The sequence below is a fragment of the Sus scrofa genome, chromosome 8, assembly GCF_000003025.6.
Source record: "Sus scrofa isolate TJ Tabasco breed Duroc chromosome 8, Sscrofa11.1, whole genome shotgun sequence".
Classification (NCBI taxonomy): domain Eukaryota; kingdom Metazoa; phylum Chordata; class Mammalia; order Artiodactyla; family Suidae; genus Sus; species Sus scrofa.
Window position 1 is genome coordinate 74,409,953 of NC_010450.4, and position 19,749 is coordinate 74,429,701.

At 43.7% G+C, this 19,749-nt stretch overlaps 1 protein-coding gene across 4 annotated transcripts; it reads right to left on the reverse strand.

The window, feature by feature from the left end:
* Nucleotides 2,274-18,761, reverse strand: LRAT (lecithin retinol acyltransferase (phosphatidylcholine--retinol O-acyltransferase)). Of its 4 annotated transcripts, none has more exons than XM_021100353.1 (3): nt 10,878-11,265; nt 8,836-9,376; nt 2,274-4,297 (listed from the first exon to the last, which is right to left on the reverse strand). In XM_021100353.1, the coding sequence occupies exons 1-3, from the start codon at nt 11,018-11,020 to the stop codon at nt 4,145-4,147; spliced, it is 837 nt and encodes a 278-aa protein (XP_020956012.1). In that variant the 5' UTR covers nt 11,021-11,265; the 3' UTR covers nt 2,274-4,144.

Consider the following 19,749-nt stretch of genomic DNA (forward strand, 5'->3'; position numbering starts at 1 on the left):
CGTGGTGCAGTGGTTAACGAATCTGACTAGGAACCATGAGGTTGCGGGTTCGGTCCCTGCCCTTGCTCAGTGGGTTAACGATCCGGCGTTGCCGTGAGCTGTGGTGTAGGTCGCAGACGCGGCTCGGATCCCGAGTTGCTGTGGCTCTGGCGTAGGCCAGTGGCTACAGCTCCGATTCGACCCCTAGCCTGGGAACCTCCATATGCCGCGAAAGCGGCCCAAGAAAATAGCAAAAAGACAAAAAAAAAAAAAAAAAAAAGAAAGATGTGGCTAAAGTCCTCTGACACCTCCTTGACCTGTTTGCTCTCCGCCCTTACAATTACAGGCCGTTATTTGAGAGGCGGAAGACCATAAACTTGTCTCCTAAGTTGGCCTTGCTGTCTTCCTCCTGACTTTCAGAAGTTACCCCATGGAGATTTGAACCCCAAATCTCCATCACCTGTTCATAAAGTCCAAATCTGGTCACCAGGTGAGACATGCATCACCTGACACTGCCCTCCTTTTCCTGCATCTCCCTAATCACCTGGCCCTGCTCTAGCCTCTGAAACACTTGCATTTGCCCCACTGCTCCAGGCGGTTTCATGCTTCCAGTCACTCAACAGGAAATGAGTGCCAGGGATGGGGGGGGGGCAGTTTTCATGTATTTGCTCATGCTGTCTGCCGTGTGTAGCATGTCCTGCCCCCATGTCTGGGCTTTTGGAAAACACTTCCCATTTTTCAAGCCTCAGTACACTTCCCATAATTTTGGCCTTATCAGTGAAAAAGAACCCCTTCTGTTTCTGTACCTTCGATCAGCTCTACTGCAAAAATCTTAATATGTCCTTCTTGAATTAAAGGATCCAGCATTGCCGCAGCTGTGGCATAGGTCGCAACTGTAGCTTGGATCAAGCCTTAATATGTCCTTCTTGAATTAAAGGATCCAGAATTGCTGCAGTTGCGGCATAGGTCGCAACTGCTGCTCGGATCTGATCCCTGATCTGGGGTGAACTCCATGTGTCAAAGCCAAAAAAAGAAAAAAAATTTTAAGTCCATATATATATACATATATGTTTGTTTGTTTGTTTTTGGCTGCACTCGCAGCATGGGGAAGTTCCTGGGCCAGGGCTAGAACCTGTGCCACAGCAGCAACCTGAGCCAGAGCAATGACAACACCAGATCCTTATCCCACTGAGCCACCAGGGAACTCCTGCTAATATATCCTTCTATGTTGATGAGACCATCAACTTTAAAGGAAATGTCCATGTCTCATTCATCTTCCCATCCCCAACACCTGCAGAGGACCTGACACTTGCATTATTTCATCTTAGCCCCAGCTTGTCACATTAGGCCTTTAGTGAGGTAGGGCAAAGAACAAAATTAGTGACCAAAAGCAGCATCAGATACTATTTGATTACCATTTCACAAGTTAGAATAGAAATGTTGAAATATAAGGGGTTTGCAGGACCATCAGGATGAATCTTAACTAATGATGCCCAGAGAAATTCACGGCTTGGATTTTCTTCCATAACTGCAGTGAAGGGTTCTGTTTCTACTAGCAACTCATCAAACTGAGCTCAACCAAATGAAACCTCTCCTTTGCTCCTAAGAAGTTCAGCAAATTCTAGGGTCGTGGAACATTTAAGAAAGGCTTCCTTCCAGGTCCCTCTTCCCACAAGCAGTATACAATCACCTCTTACTAGTTGTCAGGTACTGCCTCCTTCACACACATTTCTCTGACACTTCAGGAAGTTCCATTTCCTCTACTCCAGTTTTCCCATAGAACTGTGTATACATTAATACAGGTAGTTAAAAAATAATATCAATTCTAGATCATGAAATTGCAACACATCAGTGACTGGCACATAATGAACACGTGAGTGACGAATTGAATTTTGCTTTCAGGATGTAACTGAGTCAAGACTGATTAGGTTAATTCCAAAATTAACCACTTCCTTTGGTGTTTTGTTTTGTTTTTTGCTTTTTAGAGCCACACCTGTAGCATATGGAGGTTCCCAGGCTAGGGGTCTAATTGGAGCTACAGCCTCTGGCCTAGGCCACAGCCACAGTAATGCCAGATCCTTAACCCACAGAGCGAGGCCAGGGATGGAACCCACAACCTCATGGTTCCTAGTCGGATTCATTTCCGCTGAGCCACGATGGGAACTCCCTACTTCCCCTGGCCTTTAATGAGGGATCATGATCTTTGAACACAAATTTAATATCAGACAGTAGTTGTGGCCACCTGCAATACTACGGTCTGCAGAAGAAGGCATTAATTACTTATGAGGACACAGTATTTTTTAAATACATTTATTTAAACAGTTACTACATGGGTAATATACATAAGTGAAAAACCACTAATACAATGGAGTTCTCATAGTGGTTGTTTTTATGGATATACACTTTTTTTTTTTTTTTTTGGCTGAGCCCATGGCAGGTGGAAATTCCTGGGCCAAGGACTGAACCAGTGCCATAGCAACAACCTGAGCCACAGCAGGGACAATGCCAGCTCCTTTTCCCACTGAGCCAGCAGGGAAACTCCCACACTTAGAATAAACTGAAGTGGCTGGAACAGGCCCAAAGAACGCTTTATTCTGTGGTGTTGCCATTTCATGTTTTAATTATTTCAACCATTGAAATGATTAAACATAAAGTTTAATTATTATTAAACTCTAACTGGATTTCTTACAATTAGTGGAGATAAAATACCAGATACACTAAAATCTGCTTTTAAAAAATTTGTTTTGATTGGATCAGTGAGTGACCAACCCTGTTCTCCTTATAACACTCATTATGTGACTCATTATTTGTGATTCTTGATAGTTTATAAAGCACTTTTAATACTTGAAATGCAAGTCTAGCTTGTCGCTTAATTTTTAGAACTTGGCAGTTTTGCAAAAGTACTTGCAAGCTTACTTTAACACTGCAACATCTCGATCTTGATATTAAAAATGACCTCTGTGTGATCAACTTACATGCTTGGTGGTACCAAGACACTTGAAATTTATTTCCAACAGTTGTTTCTTTTGGTTCTATTTGTTTGAGTTTTATATATTGCTGAAGCATCATTCTTTTAAGTATATAACCCATATTGACTTACCAATGAAATGCGAGAAACGTGACTGGAAACCAAATCTCAGGGCTTTTGCAAAACATAGTGTGCATTAGAGTAAGTGCTTTAAAAGATAAACCATCCGATGACATACATGCAAGCTACATCACAGATGCAAGGCATAAGAAAATGGATTCAACATTCTTTCACGTTCACCTCCATCAGTGCTCTATACTGAACGAGTATATATGGATATCTGCATATTCAATTAGCATATACATACCCCAAGTTCCCAAATGACTTCAATTCTAGATTCATTTTCTTTTTAGAATGGTTTAAAATAAGTACGGTGACACATAAAAAGAGAAAGAAAAAAAAGAAGAAGAAGAATGCCAGGCTTCCTAGTAAGTAACACCAAAGCAAATAAAACTATAGCATTAGTAGCTATCTCTGCAGGGCAACACAGATTTCTATAGTTCTGGTCAGTTACTTTATCATTAAACCTTGAACTTTGCCAGTGTTGTTGGAAGTAATGAAATTATTCTTGACTTATGGGAAATGATATATGATACATGAAAAAAAGTGTGATTTGGGGGGCCAATCATCAAACATGTTTTCATCTGAATAAGGGAAATTCTTTGAGTTTAATATACATTTTTTTCAGTGAAACAGCATAAATATACAATAAAATTAGGGATCCCATCCAATAAATTTTCCAGTCTTCACATTCAGGCTTGACAGAGAAGGGCAATGATTACAGGAGAAAAAACAAAAAAAACAAAAAACAAAAAAAAACAACGAAAAAAACCCCCCACAATCTCCTGTGGCCACCATCTCAGGGGCTGGTTTCCTTGCAAGGATGAATTCTACCACAGGTTGTCCTATTTCCAAGAAGGACCCAGGGCTGTGACATGCAACTGCCTGAGAACCTTCAGAAAGCTCTTGCTCTTGGGCTTACACGGTAAGCACTTGGCGTGATTCTTAATCACATTTTTATCCAGAACACAGTGTTACAGGTCAGATTATTTTCTGACGATGCTTATACTGATTTGTGCTCTATAAATACGAACCTATCTACACATAGAACACACACACTGACACGGGGGTAGAAAGTTAGCCAGCCATCCATAAGCAGAATGGAATAAAAATTGCAGGAAGAGTAGTATAGGGGGCCAAGCCCAGACAGACTATGGACGCCAATCCCAAGACTGCCGAAGCAAGAACACTTCTCTGATCGCGAATAATTATCTTCACATTCTCACAAAACTGAAAAACAAAATTTAAGAATATTAGAAAAGGTGGCTAAGAATCTAAAACTCACATATACCAAACAGTAGCACACAACTGTCCCAGCTATATTCTATTTCCTGGGAGAACCAGAATTTCTCTCACAACGTAGGAAAGAATTTAAGATGTTAATAGTTCAGTCTCTTGATTCCACATCCCACAGGAGCTGAAATGATGCTTCAGGCAACTAGGTCAATACCGGTGATTGCCTTTGTAAACACAGAACATTTATAGAAAACTACAGAGACTGTAACCACATACAAGTTATTCAGGATTAAATGTTAAAAATAATCTTAAGCTGCCTCTCAATAATAATAACGTTCTGGTCAGATGAGCAAAGGGATCTGTAGTCTTGAGCAAATAGAAATTAGCCTATCATTACTGGTGAATTCAGTTCCTAAAGCTCACCGTTCGAAAATTTGATGATAATTTTTGTTTGTTTGTTTTTTGTTTTTTGCTGCTTTTTAGGGTCACACCTGCATTATATGTAAGTTGCCAGGCAAGGGGTCAAATCGGAGCTACCTACACCACAGCTCACGGCAGCACCAGATCCTTAACCCACTGAGTGAGGCCAGGGATGGAACCTGCATCCTCATGGATACTAGTCAGAGTCATTCCACTGAGCCACTATGAGAAGTCCAAATTAAATAAAATTAAAACTCCCTTTTAATTAAAGTATAGTTGACTTACAATGCTGTGTCAATTGCTATACAGAAAAGTGACTCAGTCATCATATATATATACATTCTTTTTTATTATTATTATTATGGTCTAACCCAGGAGATCAGATATAGTTCCTTGTAATTTGGTGTATTTTTGATGATAATTTCCTTATAAGTCTCAAAATCTAAAGGCATAGAAAGTCTAATTTTGTTGTCATATCCCATTCCCTACTAAAATAGATTAAATTCATGATCAGTTAATTATGTGACAGAAAACTGGCTGCTAGAAATAAAGATAATTTAAACATGATCCTTATCCCTGAGGACTGCATTCTTCTACTATTTGTATTTTTTTTCTTAGAAAACTGATTTGTCTCAGAAGTAATGACCTATGTCTGAGTCCTGGTTCACCTCCTCATCATTTACTGTGTCCAGAAAACCCTCTTCTCCTCCATGGGAATACTGAGGCTGTTGTGAGAATTCAATGAGATCTTTTTTGCAAAGGTACTCTCTGTATTCATCTGTATGTTTATTTATTTATTAATTATTTTTAGGGCCGCTCCTGCAGCATATGGAGGTTCCCAGGCTAGGGGGTGAATCGGAGCTGCAACTGCCGGCCTATACCGCAGCCACAGCATCACCAGATCTGAGCCACGTCTGTGACTTACACCACAGCTCACAGCAACGATTGATCCTTAACCCACTGAGGGAGGGCAGGAATCAAACCCACATCCTCATGGATACTAGTTGGGTTCATTTCCACTGTACCACTGCACTCCTGTATGCTGTATAAATTTAAGTCTTATAACCATTATTATTACTGCTAGGTCTGTTGACAGTTTTCTCTACCTCATCATTGTCAGGGCAGAATTTAGCAATTAATTGCTCCATTTTGCTATGAGTTTTCCTACTCATATGGTTTTGAGCTCCTTTTTTGCACATGATATTGTATATGATTTTAGGGTCGGTCTCCGTGGTGGTCTATTTAACACTGGACATCAAGGTTTCCAAATTCTTAATGCATAGAACACACACACAAGTCCAACATATTTTAATACACTACTGTCAGGCTGTCTCTGCCCATAGTTGCATACAGTATCTCAACAAATCTGAAATTTCCTGTTGGTAATCAGATGTCTTTTTCATATGTCAAACGTATGATTTGTTTCTTTTTACTAAACTAACAAGACATCAAGTAACAAAGACACAGTTCTAAAATGATGAAGATCAAACTGAATGAAGTTTTCCAGGCAATGAGAAAAGCTACTTGGCAAAAAATGGGAAGACAGACATTAGGGTAAATGAGAACGTTGTCTTTTTTATCTTTTCCCTAATAATTTTTAATCAATGCTGAGAGAATCATTGTGAACTCTCTTTCCCCCAAAAGAAGATTTTCCCCAAGAAGCATCTCATTTCTCATGTCCAATTCTTGTTCATTCGGCTGTCAGTCCAGGAGTCATCTTTGGTGGCACTCGATGGTAGGAAATGTCCTATATTTCTATGTGTTAAGAAGCCTGTAGAGGCCCTTTTGAGCACTGAATCTTCAGAAAGTAAAAGAAGTATGTGACAAGTAACTATAGCCCCAATCTCTTGAGATAGAATATGATGGAGGATAATGTGAGAAAAATAATGTATATATATATATATATATATATATGTATGACTGGGTCACTTTGCTGTACAGCAGAAATTGACACAACACTGTAAATCAATCATATTTTAAACAAAAAAAATTTTTAAAGAAAGGACATCCCTTCATTTTGCCAATGAAAAGCAATGTCAGCAAAGAAAAAAGGGATAAGGAATAATAACAGTTACCAATTAAAGGGCTTTCTCGTTTTCAGGGAACACTGAAATTGTTAACCGTAATATAAAATAGTTTCATTGTCTAATTTCTAAACTTGTTCAAGAGAGCATCACTACAAAGACAAGACAACAGAGAGATTCTCTTCCAGTTCATTTTCACACTCATGGTTGTGTTTTCGTGAGGGAACGTGCTCTTGAGAGTGTTTATAAACTCAAGTTTAGCTAGGAGACAACTTTGCAATTCTCACGTCAAGAATTGCTGGGGATCTCAGCAATTAGTCCCAGAATCAAGTCCTTCCTTATGTTTCTGCAAAATAGAAACCAGTCCTCCTTCAGTATTAATGGCCTACTTCTCTCAGGGCATATTCAAAAACAGTCCTTAGAATCAGAAAATTTGGGATGGGGATATTTTTTTTTCCACGGGAAATCTACTCTGTGGCCAAACTGTTTATTAGACCATTCAAAGCCAAGACAAAACCTCTGTTTCACAAGAGGTGCTATGCAGCGACAGCAATTAAAACATTTCTCTACTTCTGTAAAACTTGTACCAAGTTTCCAAAGATGAAAAAACTACTCAAACTCCTTATTTATGCAGATTAAATACTTTACTACCTTAAAAACACTTGTTCTTTTTTTTTTTTTTTTTTGGTGGCAATGTATAATACAGTGCTATATGTGTTCTATGAAAAGTAACTCCTAATTACAGGGTAGAAATACTGTTTTTCCTTAGAGAAATGATTTGCTTTGGTCCTAAGTAAATCTGACGTGTTTCCTTTCGCACTTTTGGAGCCAGTGTTTGTAAATGTGGTGAAGTTCATTTCTTAACAGGCCTGGACTGGAGCTGTGAGTCCTGAAACACCGCACAGGGCTCTAACTGTATTTTTACTTTCCTTAGAAAAGAATTCCTAGATTGAGTCTGGTGTGGCTTTATAAATCATCTATTAAGGAATTTTATACACTAATGTATATGCGCTATACTTTGAGGTTCTGCCACCAAGGACAGAAAGCTTTTCCCCTATGGAAAAATACTGGTCAAAAAATTAAGAGTGGAGCGCAAAAAAAAAAAAAAAATTGGCTAAATGGACTCAAGATTCTTTAGGTTCCAAAATATCAACATGCAGAGTAAAATCTGAAGCTGCTTCTGAGATTGCCCAGGTTTTCCTGTGCAAAGTGCAAACAATACCTCTTTAGCAACTGCAGAAAAGGCTGAGAAGCCTTCCAATTGCAAATGAAGATGCAGGCATGGGTGTTATCTTTACAAATGAAGTGATTTCAAAAGGAAATAAAAATCAACTTTTTCTTTTGCACGTGTAGCTAATTTAATCATCTTAAATTCTACATGTCCCCCCCCCATTTTAAAAGTACCCATAAAAATTACCTTCCAACATTTAATGGCTCTTCTTTGAAAACCAATGGTTTTGATCTCTGGGGAATGCACAATCTAACCCACCTGTGGGGCTAGTGAATGGGGAATGCTTAACAATGAGGAAGTCTAGAGGCGGATTAAAGCCAACACTGAAAGAATTCGGAATACCAAGAAAAAAGACTTCTCTGAAACCCAGCCACAGGAATAAGGGATCTACCCTTCTTAACGGGAATTTTGGTAGTTTATATTAAGCAAAAGGAATTCGCTCTCTGCAGCTTATAGAGGGGGGAAACTGCATGCTTCCTTATTTTAAAGACACAGCAATTTGTACTACCCAGTGTTAACGGATTAAATATAAACTCTGGACATCTTCCTTCCAACTGCGATTGGGGCTAAAGCTGCAAGCACATGGCGACAGATTTTCTGCAACCCTCCCAGTCCCCTGCCCTTTGTCATTTCAACAATGCCTGATGACTAGTGCGGCAAGAACTGGGCAGCTGTGTGGCATTGCTGGCAGCGGTTCTCTTTCACTGTGCAGGTCGGGACATCCTGCCAAGCACACTGCCATTTACGTGTTGACCTGAACTCTCAGAGGAACACCGGAGGGTTCCTTCACGAAATCTGGAACGGATTCCCTGCTCCCGGGGGAGAGGCAAGGTTAGGGATGAGAGGGGGCGTCGTACCTTGTCTGCCTGGGGACTGATGGCGGTGCCGAACCGGCAGTAGGTCACGAAGTGCTCACAGTTGTTCCAGAGCAGGCTGTAGGAAGACAAGCCCAGCTGCTTCTCCGCCCTCCGCGCCACCTCTTCGTTGAGCAGCGCCTTCTTCTTGAGGGACCGGTCCAGGTGATTGACCAGGATGTCGGCTCCGTAGGCGAAGTCCTCCACCGTGTCCACGCGGATGCTGGCCACCCTACAAATGACGCCCAGGATGAGTCGCTTGTTGGAGACCACCTTCTGCGTGAGCTCCTTGTCGTCGGTCAGGGCCAATAGGATGTCGGGCATCATGTGGGCGACGCGGTTGTCGCCCAGGTAGATGCCATAGTGCGTCAGGTGGGTCCGAGGTACCTCCAGCACGTCGCCGCGGAGGTAAGAGCTGATCTCGTAGAAAGTGTTCCTCGTCTTGTCTTCGCCCGGGGCGCCCGAACTGAAGAGCCTGAAGTTGGAGATGAGGAGCAGCTTCTCCAGCACTAGGGACACCGCCTCCAGCATTGGATTCTTCATCCTGAAGGGGAAGAATAGAGAGTCTGGGGGCACCGCCACCACTCGGGCACAGGCCGTGCGGGGCAGGGTGAGCTGGCCAGACAGGGCGCTGCGCTGCTCAGCTGCTCACCTGCCGGCCGGCCGCCGGGTGCCACGGGGCAAGGCGGCTGCGGAGGAGGGGAGCGAGCGGGCGGGAGAATGGTTGCGGGAGAAGCCTGGAGATCTGCTCAGCCGAACCGCACTGTGAACTGGGGACTGAGGAGGAAGAGGGCCTGGCAGCTGACGACCAAGGGGACAGCAGGGCCCACGCTCCCAGCAGCAGGCGGGGACGCGCACCTGGAGGCCGTGCCGGGGCGCAGGGCCGCGCGCGGTTCTCTGCGCTGAGCCTTAACGGAGGCCTTTTATCACCGTCGAGGGGGCGGGGCCGAACGCCGTCACAGACCCAGCGAGAGCGCTGATTGGGCGCCGGCGACAGGGCTGCTCGCAGCGGGGTCGCGCAGGACCTCAGTCTCTTTGGAAGCTGCAGGCAACCCCTGGGCTTCGGGGTTCCGCACTATGACGGCTTCCAGACTCTCTTGCACGGGGTTCCGCTCTATGACGGCTTCCAGACTCTTTTGCACGGGGGACCTTAGTACTTCCCGCCTTTAAGCGGTCTTTTTCGGAGCGTAGAGGCCGAGGTGTGGCCGCACACAAGACCCTGCACCTGTCTCGACCCAGGCGCGTTCGGGGCACGAGGGGGACGTTTTGGGTTCCCCTCGGGCAAGATTTCTGAGCAGAACCACCTTTCTCTAAAGGGTTGGATACTCGGAGATCCCGGCTTCCTAAAATATTTGCGTTTACTCTGAGAAGAGTGCGCGCCTCGAATGCCTTAGACTACGTCCTTAGACTCCGTAGAGACGCGGTCCCGCTCCCCGCGCTTCCTCCCCTTTAAATGCCGCAAATGCCCCTTTGGGCTGGCGCGCGGGTGGGGAGGGGACCCCCCACACACACCCGGCGATCGGAACCCGAGGCGCCTACGCGCGCCGAGGCACCAGTGACCGTTGAGCGCACGGCTCCCAACGGTCAGTGAGTAAAACGGCGAAGCGCCCAACGTCCTCCTGGAAAGCCGGATTAATATCAAGTTTTTTTCTCCGGCTTCCAAGTCACAGGGATCCAGCTTCGGTTCACCCACGGAAACTTTGCCGCTCTCTTTTAAAGCGCAACCCCTGGAGATGACCGAAAAAGGAAGAAGGCGCTGCGTTGGTTGCGGACGAGGCGGTCCTTCGGCTCCCCCGGGGGAAGAGCTGCGGGCGCGGCGACCGTGCCAGGCTCAGCTCGCAGGGTTCCGGCCCAGCGCGGAGTTCTGTGACGAAGCATTATGTAAATGCTTGAATTCCTAGGACAAAGGCCACAATGGAGAGCCTTGGCTGGCTCCACAAAGCCGCCCAGTGCAGGACCAATAGGTTTCGTCCGCGAGCTGATTCTCCGCCCGCCCGGAGGAGGAGGCTCCCTGTGGGTGATGGATGAAGGGACATTCATCTTACCTGTAAGATGTAGGGGACCCCATGGAGACCAGACGGGAAGGAGGCCGGCTCCGCATTATCCTGCGGGGCTGGCCTTTGCCCCCACTCCGTCTGCCATCAGTGTTCAGTCCCAGTCGCCCCAATTGCTGGTGACTTTTGTTCATTTCACAAAACGACTTCGAATCCCATTATAGTCCCAGCAAAGAGAAGAAAGCTCCATTTCCTGATGAAGAATCGAAAGAGGAAAGTGGGGAAGAGGAGAGAGGCCGTGGACGTGGAAATTTTAAGACATTTATATCCCCGGTCCTACTCTCAAATTTAAAGAAAAGCTCACTTAGCGAGTAGCAAAATTAATCACACTCCTCCGCAAGTAGACCTCTGTTAGCGTCTGGCCGCACATCAGCTCAGACGCGGAACTGAACCTCGGGGCAGTCCGGGGACACTTTTAGAAGTCTGATCCAGACCTTGGCATGCACGGTAACTGTATGGTACCGACGTCGGACATTTAGGCTCTGGTCGCGCTGATCTGGCCCAGTTCTGGGAAAGTCTGGAACCCGGGGCCTCCAGGGTCTGGAGCCAAAAGGCCTGGGGAGATCAAAGAGGACTTGGTAATTAGCGGTTTCCGTCTCTAGTGGTCACTAACCCGGCTTATAACGCTAAAACCAGCCGTCTGCACCCGGCAAATTTGCAGGAGACAAAAGCATGAAGAGCTGCCTCGCGGCTCCAGAGAACTCATTTTAGAGCAAAAAAAAAAAAGAAAAAAGGGAGGGGTCTCTACGGACCCACTTCCAATAGCTGAATCTGACCTGCTGCAGAGACCCCCTTGCTCCCCAGTTGAACGAAAGGCGGCTGCATTCAGCAAGTTCTGCCTTAAAAGTAGAGAGGCAGGAAGCGTGGAGATTATCTGCCTTTGATTTTTCTTGCTTTGCCGGTGGGGTTCTTTTTTTGGCTGCTGCCTCAGAAAAGGGAGTCACTTAAAAGAGATGAGATTAACATGATCACGAATTGGAGTACTTTGCTCAAGATGTAGGCATTCCGCTGGCTTGGGAAATGAACTGGTAGTGGGGAGCATTCATAGTTTCTTGAAGGTTATTTTTGCCTGGGTCAACTCCCGATTTTTAAGCCAGAACATTATACCCTTAAATACACTTATTTTTTCAATGAAAATTGTCCCAAAGCATTTCTATTCACGGAACTCCAAAGAATGGAACATCTTCAACTGTCCATTTCTGAGGTTTCCCCAGACCTCATTGGAATGGGGGTGGTTAGGGAGGATTAGGCTGCTTTTCACCTAAGAAAAAAACAGTATCCAATGAGCTCTCCCAGGCTGAATTGTCTGCCCTTTCTTCCCCAGTTCTTCAACAATCATGGAAAACCTGCAAACAGGTACTTCTCAACGTTCTCAGGGTTGCATATAAGCATTTCTGTGGCTGAACCATCATTTTCCTGGTGTGGCTCCCTATAGAGGCACACTTCATAAAAAATAAGTATTTACACTAACAGGCTTGCATTCCCGCTTGTACTTTCCTGCCTGAACAATCTGAGCCAAACTAAGTGAAGGTGATGGCTGTTAGAAGGAGAGGCCCAAGAGACTGCCAACATCAGAACATCCTCCTTCCTAAACCAGAGGTGTGCATCGCTAGAGAGACTCTGTCCTGCTAGAGACCCCCTTGCGCCCCAGTTGCTCCCAGATGGGAGATCACACTGGGATGAGTGAGTCACCAGGTCTGGTGAAGGGATTCTGAAAGAGTCCTGGCCTCCCCAGGTCAACACATGGTCACTGAACTGTCCATCCTCTCCTGGGCCACCATTTCCTACCTTTCCACAGAAAGTCAGGTTGGAAGACAGCCACAGCATCAGGTCAGTCCCAGGCCCCTTTCCCCCAGGGATGCAGGCCAAGATTTCCCTGGGTTTTTAAGCAAAGGAGGCTGAAATCAAGCTGAAAGAGCCCACCTCACTTGCAGGCTTCACCTTTGAGCTCTGGATCCATTGCAGGTCCCAGGAGTTTCTGTTCTCAGGGAGAGGTGGCAGAATCCTGCAGAAGCCTGGAAGCCAAATGGATTTTCTATGGACAGGCTCCTGAACCCTCAGAAGTCTTTGGAGTGGAGGTTAAGATCGCAACACTGCAGGCGCGTGATGCGCTGGGCCCTTTCTCACTTCATCCTCATAACCCTACGAGGTGTCAGCTCCATGGTACACAGGAAGAAATTGAGGTTATAAACTCTGGACAAGTATTAATGTGGATAAAGGCTGAACCATGTTCTTTGCTCCCAGGTCCATCACTGCGTGGGAAGGGCTGACCCCTCCCGTCAGTTCCTCCATCTGTATCCATTCATTTACTGAGTACCTGCAATGTCCCAGGTGCTGTACCCAGTCCTGGAGGTTCAGTGAAATACTCAAGCCTAAACGTAGATCCCATAGCTTTTCTTTTTAGTTGGGACTTCATTTCCCTTCATCCTGAGTGCCGCAGATGCCAATTTTACTGCCATAGAGAAAGGTCTGGTTGAGGTTCTGGTTAATAGCATACCGTCACCAGAAAGGCCCTGGAACTGGTGTGGCTGGTAGTCCTATACCCTCCTTAGACCCAGGAATAGGAGGGGGGTTGGTGTTGGGTAACTTGCCCCAGGGCACAGAGTCAGAAGCAGAACCTAAGTGCAGTGTCTCAGGCTCCTTACAGTCTTAGGTCTTAGACCTTCTTTTCGCCAAAGCCTGATAAATCTGGCTTTCTTTTCCTTTCTTTGTGGCCATGCCCATGGCCTTTGGAAGTTCCTGAGCCAGGGGTCAAACCAGCACCACCGTGCAGTGACTACGTCAGACCATTAACAAAGAGGCTGCTAGGGAACTCCAACATCTGGCTTTCTAAACTTCATGTTTTTGAAATCTGCTCCTCCTCTAGGGTTATTTTGTTGTTCTTAGATTTTTTCGATTATTAAATCATTGGACACATACATAATGACAACTGTGACACTTGTTTCTCTTCTGAACTAGCTACCATCTACCTTCAGTTCCTTTACACATGCTTGGCTCTGGCCCCGGGGACAAAGACAGAGGCCCTAACTAGCTGACTACCCAGAGACAGTGAGAATAAAGGCTTTTGAGAACTTCCCTCTGGAGGCAGAGGAAAAAGAGCAGACACCTTTTCATGGATCCTCCTAATCCAGAGCTCCCTGGAGTGTTTTCTGACAGGAATCCATTACCTCCTGGGAGAAAGAGTTCCCCAGCTTCCTTTCTGGTTTGCTAGCATCTTATTATGAGACTCTCAATCCTGCCTAGCGTCTTTAGAAAGATAAAGGCAGCAGCTCCAGCCAGACAGAATTTAGTTGGTTGTTTGGTTTGGTTTTTGTTGGTTTTGGACAACTATAAAATAAGAACATTGAGCAAAACAAGGCACTTACATTTAAAATATTTTAAGACTTATGACCCAAATGAATATCTTATTATAAATTGACAAGTTGAGGCAGCTCTGAGGTAGATGAAGGAGGCAGAAATCCTGAGCATGAGGCTTATGTGTTGCCATTTACAGCTAAATGAACTCAGATCATTTGCCACCTATGAGCCTCAATTACATCTCTCTAAACTGGGGATAATATTTCAGAAGGCAGTTTTGAGGATCAAACAATCAAATACTTGCAGTGCCGTGAGAGAGTTCATAAAGCATCATCTCTGATATCACCTGTACTATTCAGCAGGGAAACTGAGGAAGGCAGAGGTGTTCTTCCCTTTCTGCCCCGAAAGACACAGTCATCCAACAGTACACAGTAGACAACAGACAGGTTTTTAATCACAGGCCCTCCCACATCTCAGCACAGAGCCACAAGACTGAGCAGAAAGAAGTCACGTGTTTCGAGGTGAGTGCAATGGGCAGAGAGAGCCCTGCTCCTCCCACTGCCCACTGCCAATGCCAAGAAGTCCTTTGTAATTCATAAGACAAAGATAAAAGCTTACCTTTTGAAAGTGCCTCTCACAAGATACAAACAAAAACCCAAATGTCCATTGTAGAAATAAAATGACATAATACCAAGACATGACTAAAATTTTTGAGAGGCTCACATAAAGCACAAATCACTTTAAAATACAAATAATAGAGGTTCCTGTTGTGGTGCCTCTCTGCAATGCCACAACGCAGGTTCAATCCCTGGTCCAGCACGATGAGTTAAAGGATCTGGCTCTGCTGGGGCTGTGGTGTAAGTCACAGCTGTACAGCTTCGGATCTGATCCCTGGCCTGGGAACTCCATATGCCACTGGGGACCCAATAAATAAATAAATAGGAGCTCCCATTGTGGCACAGCAGAAACGAATGCTGCTACGAACCATGAAGTTTCAGGTTCAATCCCTAGCCTCGCTCGGTGGGTTAAGGATCTGGCATTGCCATGAGCTGTGGTGTAGGCTGCAGATGCGGCTCGGATCTGGCATTGCTGTGGCTGTGGTATAGGCCAGCAGCTGTAGCTCTGATTGGACCCCTAGCCTGGAAACCTCCATATGCCATGGGAGCAGCCCTAAAAAAAAGTAAAAATAAAAAATAAATAGATAAATAAAATACAACTAACAAATGGCAAGCTGTTACTTTTTAATAACTTGAGCAGATAGCAACCACCTTACAAATTGATCTTTTGATTCTAATTTACCATTATGAGGCAAGGATAAGGATGGATATTGGGTGACCCAGGTTTGTTAACAGGCAAATGTGATAATAATAACCTTTGGCTGCCTACTCAAAAGACAACTACCGTACCACTGTATTTATATAGGAACTATAGAGAGAAATCAGATACCGTTATGCCCCAAACAGGACAGCACCGGCCATTACTAGTAATGCTAAGTACCAGGAAGATGGATGGATGCCACATCATTCATTATATTTCAAAAATCCTTTCCAAATACATAGACATCCTAAGCGTAAAAATGGCAGGTAACTGAATGTAGAACTTTCTCTTTTTTTTAATGAGATTTTAATTTTAATTTTTACATTTATTTGTTATGGACATAAAATTGATTTACAATGTTGTGTTAATTTCTGCCATACAACAAAGTGATTCAGTTATACATATGTATATACACTATTTTTTAAAATATTCTTTTCCAGAGTTCCCCTTGTGGTGCAGTGGAAACAAATCCAACTAGTATCCATGTGGATGCTGGTTCAATCCCTGGCCTTGTTCAGTGGGTTGGGGATCCAGCGTTGCCGTGAGCTGTGGCGTAGGTCACAGATGCGGCTCAGATCCCATGTTGCTATGGCTGTGGTGTAGACCAGCAGCCGTAGCTCCAATTTGACCCCTAGTCTGGGAACTTCCATATGCCTCGGGGGCAGCCCTAAAAAGCAAAAAAAAATTATTTTCCATTATGGTTTATCACAGGATATTGAATATAATTCCCTATGATAGACAGTAGGATTTTGTTGTTTATCCATTCTCTGTATAATAACTTAATCCAATGCAGAACTTTCTTAACATTGGTCTTAGCCTCAGCTGTTCACGTCTGATGGTTTGCGAGGTTGCTGAGACTTCTAGAACCGCATCTGTAAAGTAACTGAGCTGGATTAGAATGAGACGCTTTCTCAACCCCTCCAAGTGTGGATGGTCCATGGGCCTATGAAAATCAAATTACTCAGGCCCTTCAGAGAGTATGGGCTGTTGTTCATGGTGAATTTTCACAGGGAGTAATTACCAGAAAAAAAGAAGATAAATCACTGTCCAGTACTTAGAAAATCTAAGTCGTATTCACAATAAGTGCTTTAAAAAGTGCAATGCCTCATTGAGTTAAAAAAAAAAAAATAAGAAAGAAATCACTCCAGCGAAGCAGTAACTGCAAAGGGAGGAGAGAAGAGACAGAGCAGGTGTTTGGCAGCAGTTGCTGCTGGAAATCAATGGCTCTTTTGATAACATATGTTCAAGCACAAAAATTTTAATATCAGCACACTTTCATCAATATTTTGTAGAGATTTGAAAACAATAACCTGTCTTTAATTTCTAAAGTTAATTTGAAAGGGGAGTTCCCACTGTGGCTCAGCAGATTACAAGCCTGACTAGTATCCATGAGGATGCAGGTTTGATCCCTGGCCTCGCTCAATGGGTTAAGGATCCAGCATTGCCGTGAGCTGTGGTGTATGTTGCAGACACGGCTCTGGTCTGGTGTTGCTGTGGCTGTGGTGTAGGCCAGCAGCTGTAGCTCCGATTCCACCCCTAGCCTGGGAACCTCCATATGCCACAGGTACGGCCCTAAAAAGCAATAAGTTAATAAATAAAGTTCATCCGAAGGGAAGTGAGTGTATTATTCTGGTATTTTTGTAATTGTATTTACTCTTACCCACCCCATGCTAAAAGAAAATTCAGTGTCATTTGGCTGAAGCTGATTCATGCCTACATAGCTCAAGCAGCTATAAAAAAAGGGAAACTGGATTCTAAATTGTCTCACACTGTTTAACTGGGAGAACTCCAAATGGGCAGCTCTCTCCTTAAGAACCAGGCTGCCTGTGTTCTCCAGTGTAGGCACAAAACTTTGTGCTTGAATTTCGGTCACTTATCTTTACTCTGGTTTGCCCTCTGCAATGACTTGCATTTCGGTTGGATTACATCAAGTTACTTTCATTTCATTTACACACAGACTTTACCTGTAAAGAATGTGAGTGGAGCAGAAATCGGATCACACAGAATTAATAAGGAAAATAAATTCGATATTTTTTTAAAGCTGAATTAAACATCTGGGAAATTGTTTTCATCCACATAGGAGTTTAAACCAGAAATCTTTATAATTTTTTTATTTTTATTTTTTATTTTTCTTTCACTATTTTGTTTTCTTTTTTAGTTGAACTACAATTAATTGAAGTTGATCTACAATGTTGTGTTAATTTCTGCTGTACAGCAAAGTGATTCAGTTATACATATATATATACACATATATATTTTAAAATACATATATATTTTTAAAAATACATAACATATATATATATATGTTAACATTCTTTTCCACTGTGGTATATCATAGGGTATTGAATATAGTTCCTTGTGCAATAGTAGGACCTTGTTGTTTATCAGAAATCAGTGTGATTTTTTTTTAATCTTTTTAATCTTTTTTAGGGCTGTATCCACAGCATATGGGATTTCCCAGGCTACGGGGTCAAATTGGAGCTACAACTGCCAGCCTACACCCCAGCCACAACAACATGGGATCCAAGCTGCATCTGCGACCTGCACCTCAGCTCACAGCAAAGCCAGATCCTTAACCCACTGAGCGAGGCTAGGGATCGAACTCATGTCCTCATGGATACTAGTCGAGTTTGTTACCACTGAGCCACGACGGGAACTCCCAGAAATTACTGTAATTTTAGTATTCAAGTTTACCTTTTGAAAAGAATAAACCAGGATATCTGCCCTTTGGTCATAATTATTTCATGTTCTAACATGTGCATTTTACACTTTCTCTTTACCGTCTTCTTCCTTTGGCCTCTCTAACTCCTAAAGAGGTGGTTCAGATGTTTTTTGTGGTGGCCTCCAAGATCGACCTATTTCCACTGGAGGCCAGATGGCACCCAGCAAATCAGAGTCCCGAATGCGTTCTAGAACCTAGGAACATGGGCTCACAGCCTGAATGAAAGTGGGCTCAGGGCTCTTAGATGGCTCTTATCCTCTGGGACTCACCTCCCTTGGAAGAATAAGTAAGCAGACCTACCGGGCCAGACTCAGCAACGCGGGAGCCAGTGGAGGGCCATCCTGGCACCTGGCGTAGAGGTTTAGCCAGAGGTAGAGTCCTCAGCCTCAGTTTCCTACACTCAGTCCTGTATCACCAAGAATGTGGTCACAACCCACTTTATGATTCTAAGTAAACTGGTCAGGTATCCACTGCCTCCCCATGATGACTCTCCTTGTCTCATCGCCTCCTGAACCTTCTGGAATTCAGTGTAGCAACAGCTCCAGACAGTCATCCTGTACGCCTCACTACCAAGTCAAGCATACGATGACAAAATCCAAACGCTCCCTCTCTGTTTCCTTAAACTGTGGTTCCCCCCGCATTTGTGCTGACTTTGTTGAAAGGGACCAGAGTTTCTTAGATGTCAGCACAAATGCAGGAGCTGTACCATTTGGCTTTCAGATTACAATTTCTGGGTCTTGTGAGGCTTAATTATAATTTAGCCAAGTCTTTTGCTTTATAAATTAAATGGGAGAAATCTTAACAGATTAAATGTGAAGATTTTTCTCTACTTATTTAATCCTCCAATGTAGAATATCTAGCAGATTTTTTTTCAGAATACAATATTAAGGAAGAATTACTTTTCAAAGAGTGACTATTGATATTGTTAAAAAAAAAGACTATTGTGAAGAAGTTATTTTAATAGTGTGCTTGATGAAAAATGTGACTATCCATTATCCTTGATTAAAGCTGTATTCATCAATGTTCCATGTTCATGGTGGGCGTTCAACAAAAACTCCCACTTATAATTTTATCTTAACAATAGTATTTAAAATTTTAATTATAAGTTAAACTTATTTGGATTAGTTAAGAATCCTAGATATATTGAATAATATTTCAAAATTATTGCCACATTTAAGATTGTATTGGGAGTTCCCTTCATGGCTCAGCAGTTAACGAACCTGACTAGGATCCATGAGGACACAGTTTCAATCCCTGGCCTCCCTCGGTGGTTAAGGATCCAGCATTGCCGTGAGCTATGGTGTAGGTGGCAGTTGTGGATCCCCCGTTGCTGTGGCTGTGGTATAGGCCAGCAGCTGCAGCTCCAATTCCACCCTTAGCCTGGGAACTTCCATATGCCTTGGGTGTAGCCCTAAAAAGCAAAAGCAAAAAAAAAAAAAAGATTGTATTGCCTTGGGTAGAGTCATCTTTTTGAGGGACTTTCAAAGTCCCTTTGACTCTAAAATTCCACACTTTTTGAGAAAGACA

What these genes read in the sequence shown, in the direction of transcription:
- LRAT (XM_021100353.1), bottom strand. Translation starts at nt 11,020, where the DNA reads ATGAACAAAAGTCACCAGCAATTGGGGCGACTGGGACTGAACACTGAT. An exon ending in GGGTCCCCTACATCTTACAG is followed by an intron (nt 9,377 to 10,877) that starts GTAAGATGAATG and finishes CTTCCCCTTCAG; the next exon opens with GATGAAGAATCCAATGCTGG. An exon ending in TCAGTCCCCAGGCAGACAAG is followed by an intron (nt 4,298 to 8,835) that starts GTACGACGCCCC and finishes TTTGTTTTTCAG; the next exon opens with TTTTGTGAGAATGTGAAGAT.